General features: G+C 47.4%; 1 protein-coding gene across 1 annotated transcript; it reads right to left on the reverse strand.

Annotated features, from left to right (window-relative positions):
• Window positions 1–3,629: 3,629 nt before the first annotated feature.
• Window positions 3,630–5,045, reverse strand: LOC127326763 (uncharacterized). The gene is made up of 2 exons (XM_051353546.2): window positions 4,725–5,045; window positions 3,630–3,900 (listed from the first exon to the last, which is right to left on the reverse strand). The coding sequence occupies exons 1-2, from the start codon at window positions 4,950–4,952 to the stop codon at window positions 3,697–3,699; spliced, it is 432 nt and encodes a 143-aa protein (XP_051209506.1). The 5' UTR covers window positions 4,953–5,045; the 3' UTR covers window positions 3,630–3,696.
• Between the last annotated feature and the right edge of the window lie 3,339 nt (window positions 5,046–8,384).

Consider the following 8,384-nt stretch of genomic DNA (forward strand, 5'->3'; position numbering starts at 1 on the left):
CTCTTATGCAATACAAGTTGCATGTCGAACGAGGAACAAGTCTCATGAACGCGGTCATGTAAAGTTAGTCCGAGCCGCTTCATCCCACTATGCCACAAAGATGCAAAGTACTCAAACTAAAGATAACAAGAGCATCAACGCCCACAAAACCATTGTGTACTACTCGTGCAACCATCTATGCATAGACACGGCTCTGATACCACTGTAGGAAAACGTTGCATAGAAAACAAAAATTTTCCTATCACGAACACGCAATCCAAGCCAAGATGCAATCTAGAAGACGGTAGCAACGAGGGGTTTATCGAGTCTCACCCTTGAAGAGATTCCAAAGCCTGCAAGAGGAGGCTCTTGTTGCTGCGGTAGACGTTCACTTGCCGCTTGCAAAAGCGCGTAGAAGATCTTGATCACGATCGGTTCCGGTGCCACGAACGGGCAGCACCTCCGTACTCGGTCACACGTTCGGTTGTTGATGAAGACGACGTCCACCTCCCGTTCCGGCGGGGCGGCGGAAAGTAGTAGCTCCTCTTGAATCCGACAGCACGACGGCGTGGTGTCGGTGGTGGTGGAGAAATCCGGCGGAGCTTCGCTAAGCGTGCGGGATGTGGTGGAGGAGAGAGGGCCGCTAGGGTTTGGGAGAGGGGGGCGCCGGCCACTAGGGGTGCGGCCACCTTGGTGGTTCTTGGGGTGGCCGGCCCCCTCCCCTTGGCCCTCATTATATAGGTGGAACACCCAAGAGTTGGTCTACAAGTCTTCGAATAAGACCCCAAACCAAAACCTTCCATAACACATGAAACCTACCCAAGCTAGGACTCCTACTAGAGGTGGGAATCCCACCTTCCTTGGGAGGGGGTGGCCGGCCCCCCTTGGGGAGTCCACTTGGGACTCCTCCCCCTTAGGGTTGGCCGGCCATGGGAGGTGGAGTCCCACCGGGACTCCGCCTTCCTTAGTGGTTTCTTCCGGACTTTTCTAGAACCTTCTAGAACCTTCCATAGAACCTTCCGCGACATTTTAATTCACATAAAATGACATCCTATATATGAATCTTATTCTCCGGACCATTCCGGAACTCCTCGTGATGTCCGGGATCTTATCCGGGACTCCGAACAAATATTCGAACTCCATTCCATATTCAAGTACTACCATTTCAACATCCAACTTTAAGTGTGTCACCCTACGGTTCGTGAACTATGCGGACATGGTTGAGTACTCACTCCGACCAATAACCAATAGCGGGATCTGGAGATCCATAATGGCTCCCACATATTCAACGATGACTTTTAGTGATCGAATGAACCATTCACATACAATACCAATTCCCTTTGTCACGCGATATTTTACTTGTCCGAGGTTTGATCTTCGGTATCACTCTATACCTTGTTCAACCTCGTCTCCTGACAAGTACTCTTTACTCGTACCGTGGTATGTGGTCTCTTATGAACTCATTCATATGCTTGCAAGACATTAGACGACATTCCACCGAGAGGGCCCAGAGTATATCTATCCTTCATCGGGATGGACAAATCCCACTGTTGATCCATATGCCTCAACTCATACTTTCCGGATACTTAATCCCACCTTTATAGCCACCCATTTACGCAGTGGTGTTTGGTGTAATCAAAGTACCTTTCCGGTATAAGTGATTTACATGATCTCATGGTCATAAGGACTAGGTAACTATGTATCGAAAGCTTATAGCAAATAACTTAATGACGAGATCTTATGCTACGCTTAATTGGGTGTGTCCATTACATCATTCATATAATGATATAACCTTGTTATTAATAACATCCAATGTTCATGATTATGAAACTAATCATCCATTAATCAACAAGCTAGTTTAAGAGGCATACTAGGGACTTCTTGTTGTCTACATATCACACATGTATCAATGTTTCGGTTAATACAATTATAGCATGATATATAAACATTTATCATAAACATAAAGATATAAATAATAACCACTTTATTATTGCCTCTAGGGCATATCTCCTTCAGTCTCCCACTTGCACTAGAGTCAATAATCTAGATTACATTGTAATATACCTAACACCCATGGCATTCTGGTGTTGGTCATGCTTTGCCCTAGGGAGAGCTTTAGTCAACGGATCTGCTACATTCAGATCAGTGTGTACTTTGCAAATCTTTACTTCTCCATCTTCGATGTACTCGCGAATCGAGTGGTAACGCAGCTTGATATGCTTCAGCCTCTTGTGTGACCTTGGTTCTTGTGCATTGGCGATGGCACCCATGTTATCACAGTAAATGATTAATGGGTCCAATGCACTAGGAACCACACCGAGCTCTACAATGAACCTCTTCATCCATACCGCTTCTGATGAAGCCTCTGAAGCCGACACGCTCATGATTCGCTCGCTCTTGGCCCCGAGCGCTCGCTGGTCGCCGCTACTGTATTACCATTGCACATGTCCATGTGTATATAGAAAAGATAGACACATGATATTTCAATATACTTACATTCTCGCTTTGCATAATTCGACGCCACTTGCATAGAACAACAAATTTGCTGGACTCAAAATGTCTATCCTCACTCTATTAATTTCCAAAGATCTTACTTTAATTCTTTGTAGCTGCCAATTCGATGCAATACCAACAAAAGCAATTCGATAATTGATGCAACAGCTGTAAAAAAAGGATAAATAATTCAAAGGTTAAATATTATATCTCTATCAATAGGAGCAGTACCTAATGAAACTTAGATACAAAAAGTAGCGTGTTGTAAATTCTCATGTAATTTTGCACAAAGCCCCTCGCCTTCTTTCCTTTCTCCCTTTTCGTCCTCCCACCAAACATCACTTCCATCCCAATCAGAGAGAGGAAGCCCCGAGCTCCTCCTCCACGATCCACTCACGCCCCTGTGCCTCCTCTCCGGCTCGACGGACGCCTGGACCTCCTCCCGAGCACATCCTAGCGCCACCAGAGCCGCCTGCAGCGACCCTGCTGCCTGCTCGACCTCCGCCGGTGCCTCGCAAGAGCGCCGCTGCCGCCTCGTTCCTCCGACGAGCCCCGTAACCGACGAGAACCCGAGCAAGCCGCAGCTTCCCCTCATCGACGCCGGAGTTTCCTTCCCCGACGCGCGGTGCCCTGGACTCCTTCTCCTCTTGCCGCTCCGAGCGCCTCCTCGCCTGCAGCTTCCCCCGCGACGACGCCTCCTCTCCGAGCCCCGGCCTCCCGACGCGCTCGATGCCTATACCTACTCCTCAGCACCTCTGCGTCACGGACCCTCCAAGCTCCTCACCGACGCCGTCCCTGCTCCCCACCGGTGGCCTCGCTTCTACCTCGCCGCGAAGACGTCCTCGGCGACCTCCAAGACCATCACCGCCGGCGCCGCTGCTTCTTTCCCCGCAGACGCGGGCGCAAGGCCAGCAGCGCCTCCTCCGTCGACCAGCTCCGCATGTCGAGCCTTGCGTGCGTGCTCTTCTTCTCAACGAGAGGAGGGGATTCGGTCGGGAGAGGAAGAGGAAAATAAAAGAAACCGCAGGACACAGGCACGCAAGACGCAGCTGACCAAAGCTCGGTAGGAATGTAGTATACGTTGTTGCCTCGTATATGTGCGGACCGCTCCCATTGCTCTGGTTTTCTGCTGCTATTTACGTTTGTTAAGCTAACTGTTTAACTAAACATTATATAATCAGCAAATAATATTGAAAATTTTGGCATCAACAGTTGTTGTGTTCTTTAAGGAACACGTGGCAATATTTGACAATAATAGTGCATACACGTGAGGCCCGGCGGCATGATGCCGGTGGCGTACCGGGGCAGCGGCGGCTGCACCGGTCGGTCCACCTCCGAGACGAGGACGCCGAGCCTCGCGATCTCATCGTCCGTCATCATCGCCGGGTACTCGAATTCCCGGCCCTCCACCATGGCCAACTGCCATTCCTGGAAAATGACAATATGGAAAGAAACAATCATACTTCTGGCCATGCACAATGATGCTGTGTCACAAAATTTACACTGTATCTTTGCACATTCTGGGATTGTTCTTTTTCCTAAAGATTGCGCCAATCTCTCCCGTGTCTACAAGATTGCAGGCCTACAACTAGTATGATAATGGGGTGATTAAGATAATGAAATGCTATTGTAATTTCCTGGGTTATGCCTGATTGAGTGATTGGTGTGTATGACACTCCTACTTCAAGTGCAACTCTTGTACTATTCTCTTCAAGGTTCAGGGCGAGGGGTTATGCATGCTACCCTACCTGCAGTCGCTGTTCGTACTGTAGCTAGCACTACATTCCCATGTCTCTGATCACAATGAATGGCTATTTTTAAGATAATCCAAATTTTAGTTCATATTGCTAATAAAATATACCAGATTATCTCTCACATTACGTACAGATAGCATCACAAGAATTACGTACAAATACTGCGCTGAAACTAGTAGCATAGCACAGTGTCAGAGGGCGTTCTTCCTCGCTGGCACTCCCCTGCCTCATAGACCCCAGACGTACCTCTTCTTTCCATTCCCTAACAAACGTGTGCTTAGACTATACCGGCAGAACAATTCTTTCAAATTCCTATCTAACAAAAATTTCTATAATGATTTTCAGGTTATGAGTCTGTGAGAACAGATTGAAATCAACCTAGTACTGTATCATGTTCTTCAGATGGGCCGGCCAATGATGTAATCAGAGACAAATAATAGCTAGGAGTACCGAAATCTTATCACAAACAGGATAATTACATAGATCATGGGCGAGTACCTGCATGGTCTTCCGGCTGCTGCCGCCCTTCTCCTCCACACGGACATGGACGGGCTCATGCGGTCCCCCACAGATCTCGCCGGATACCGGCTGCTCAACCGGCGGGATGGAGAAGACGAGTTCAGGGAGGAGTGGAGGGATGGGGCGGCGGCGGTGGAGCTGCTTCTGGGAAGAAGAAAAGTTGAGGGGGGAGCGGAGGGATGGGGGGACGCCCGACTCAATCGCCATGGAGGGGATGATGAGCGGCGGGGCGGCGGTAGCGGGCCATCCGTGAATGGCCGCCACAAATTTTTTTTTTTTACTGGGTGTCTATTTAGCTAGGTAAATGGGCTTGGACTGGCGGCGCCGTGGCCTTCCGTTTCCATTTACAGGTATATATACTCCCGATCGCCAACGACTTCACGCACCTCACCACCGAAGCTCAGGTCCGACTCGGCACCATGCTCGCCGACTCCTACTTAGCCACGCTCTACTGACTTCCAAATGTAAAGCCCAGCAATGTTCAGTCTCATGTTTTCCTGACAATTATTCGTAATCTCAAATGGGATGCTGCGCAATGCAATGCAAACTAGTGGCTACTGGAGCTACAATTACGGATATATACTCATCTGAACTTACGAAATGGTATGCAGTGAGATGGATGCTACGCAATGCAAATGAGACGGATTCTGAATACTTTTACATCATGTATGGTTTCTCTGAACTTGGACTGGGATATATGCCTGAAACATCAGGATCCGAGTCTAAAACTCGGCTAGCTCCAGCGGGCCGGGTTGCCAATTACGGATATTTTTTTTAGGGAAATTGCAAATTAAGATAAATCAGTCAGGCAATCAGTGTCACTTCAACTGCAGTGCAGTCACGTACTACTAGAACATAAATGCAACCAAAGATGCACTGCATATCAAAATGGAATTGCAGCCGCAACTCTTGACGACTCACACACAAGAAAAAATGAGTCTCGCAGTTCGAAGTGGTGAATGATCTCCTCCTCATGCGGACAGTGATGAGTGATCTTACATTTACATCACTCACTCGACACACTACTGCTCACATTTAGATTTCATTCATCAGGTGAGTGTGATCACTCTTGCGAACGAAAAGTGCATTAGTACTTAATCTTGTACGGGAATGTGGTTTCAGGTTGGACGTCACAAAATCCATATGTTCTATAAATTCTGAATTTTTTGCTGGACAATTGTTGTTGAGGATTTGATCTTTTCTCCCTCGCTATGTTCGAATATCTCTCTCTCTCTCTCTCTCTCACCGTGGTGGGCGGGGACACCCTCAGGCTCGCACCAGGGACAATGCGGCTGGGTGAGGGACCGGTCGATCTCGGCGTGGGGCGGCGGCCGGCCGGGAGCTGTGGGAGCTGAGCGGCGGTGTCGTCGGTGAGGTCGCAACATCGAGTCGGCCAGTCGGGCACAGGTGCCGATTTTTCTGTAGATTTTTTCGTGAATGGTAACGTTGGTGGAGCCGGGCTCGGGTGCCAGTTTTTCGTTGTTGTTTTGGACGACAACAAAACTATTTTCTCTCTTGGCGACTGCGGGAATGGTAAACGGACGTTCTGGCAGCAAACAGCAGCACAGATCTCGGTACCGGATCTAACGGCTCTAAGTGCGTGCACAGCTAGCACCCCGGGTAGCAAATAAGAGAAAACTTATGAAATATAGTGGGATATAAATCTATGAAGTAAAAAATATTTAGCACAAATATATTACTAGTTAGCTTTGTGGGCATTGGACCCATAAACTAGTACAAAGCGGAGCAAGAGGAGCTCTCCAACCACGTCAAGCTTGAACCCACTTAGTGTCCACATTCGTCGGGTGTCAACACGCCATGTGCATCACAAAAAAACAATGACGACACTCAAGCAAAACCAGCCGGAACATTGTCCGGTACACCTACCATATTTCTCTCACTACTGCATCAAACTAAATTTCATCCAACAATACTTCCAAACTACGATAGTCATTCTTCATATCTTGCTCCGGTTGCGCTCTGACCTACGTTCGTTCTATGCTGTCTAAATGTGCCTGAAATACACGTAGGAGGAACAAGATGCCTCATGCATGTGAATTGATCATTTGATTGTTCTTTTTATTGATGGAGGAAGGCCTAAACTAGTTTTACCTCTACAAGTAGGGTTTAACTTTTATTTTTTGGAGTTTTCCTGATGCCTCCCATGCCTGTTGTTCTTGGGTGCTCCTTCCTCTTCCTTTTGAATTACCCGCCTTCATGAATTTAGTTTCATTTTTTGGTTTTTGTCCCAGTTTTAGTTAGCTTTATTCATTTCGCCCTTTGTTTCCATATAGGCGTTGGGATTTTGTTTCAGTTTTGTCTGGAGCTTTTTGTATACACATGTCATTGCTAGTTGACGCAGGAGTTGCAACGGCGCCAGAAAGTAGCTTCCTTGTGACGGTAAAGTACTCGTCCGTTGGGAACCCCAAGAGGAAGGTGTGATGCGTACAGCAGCAAGTTTTCCCTCAGTAAGAAACCAAGGTTTATCGAACCAGTAGGAGTCAAGGAACACGTGAAGGTTGTTGGTGAAGGAGTGTAGTGCGACGCAACACCAGGGATTCCGGCGCCAACGTGGAACCTGCACAACACAATCAAGATACTTTGCCCCAACTTAACAGTGAGGTTGTCAATCTCACCGGCTTGCTGAAAACAAAGGATTAATCGTATGGTGTGGAGAATGATGTTTGTTTGCAAAGAACAGCAGAGAACAATGTTTGCAGTAGGTTGTATTTCAGATGTAAAAGAATGGACCGGGGTCCACAGTTCACTAGTGGTGTCTCTCCAATAAGATAAATAGCATGTTGGGTGAACAAATTACAGGTGGGCAATTGACAAATAGAGAGGGCATAACAATGCACATACATATCATGATGACTACTATGAGATTTACTTAGGGCATTACGACAAAGTACATAGACCGCTATCCAGCATGCATCTATGCCTAAAAAGTCCACCTTCGGGTTAGCATCCGCACCCCTTCCAGTATTAAGTTGCAAACAACAGATAATTGCATTAAGTATGGTGCGTAATGTAATCAACACAAATATCCTTAGACAAAGCATCGATGTTTTATCCCTAGTGGCAACAGCACATCCACAACCTTAGAACTTTCTCATCCTTGTCCCAGATTCAATGGAGGCATGAACCCACTATCGAGCATAAATACTCCCTCTTGGAGTTACAAGTATCAACTTGGCCAGAGCCTCTACTAGCAACGGAGAGCATGCAAGATCATAAACAACACATATATGATAGATTGATAATCAACTTGACATAGTATTCCATATTCATCGGATCCCACCAAACACAACATGTAGCATTACAAATAGATAATCTTGATCATGATAGGCAGCTCACAAGATCTAAACATGATAGCACAAGAGGAGAAGACAACCATCTAGCTACTGCTATGGACCCATAGTCCAAGGATGAACTACTCACGCATCAGTCCGGAGGAGGGCATGGTGATGTAGAGCCCTCTGGTGATGATTCCCCTCTCCGGCAGGGTGCCGGAGGTGATCTCCTGAATCCCCCGAGATGGGATTGGCGGCGACGGCGTCTCTGGAACTTTTCTCGTATCGTGGCTCTCGGTACTAGGGTTTTCGCGACGAAGGCTTTAAGTAGGCGGAAGGGCAGAGT

Source organism: Lolium perenne, chromosome 6, assembly GCF_019359855.2.
Source record: "Lolium perenne isolate Kyuss_39 chromosome 6, Kyuss_2.0, whole genome shotgun sequence".
NCBI classification, from domain to species: Eukaryota; Viridiplantae; Streptophyta; class Magnoliopsida; order Poales; family Poaceae; genus Lolium; species Lolium perenne.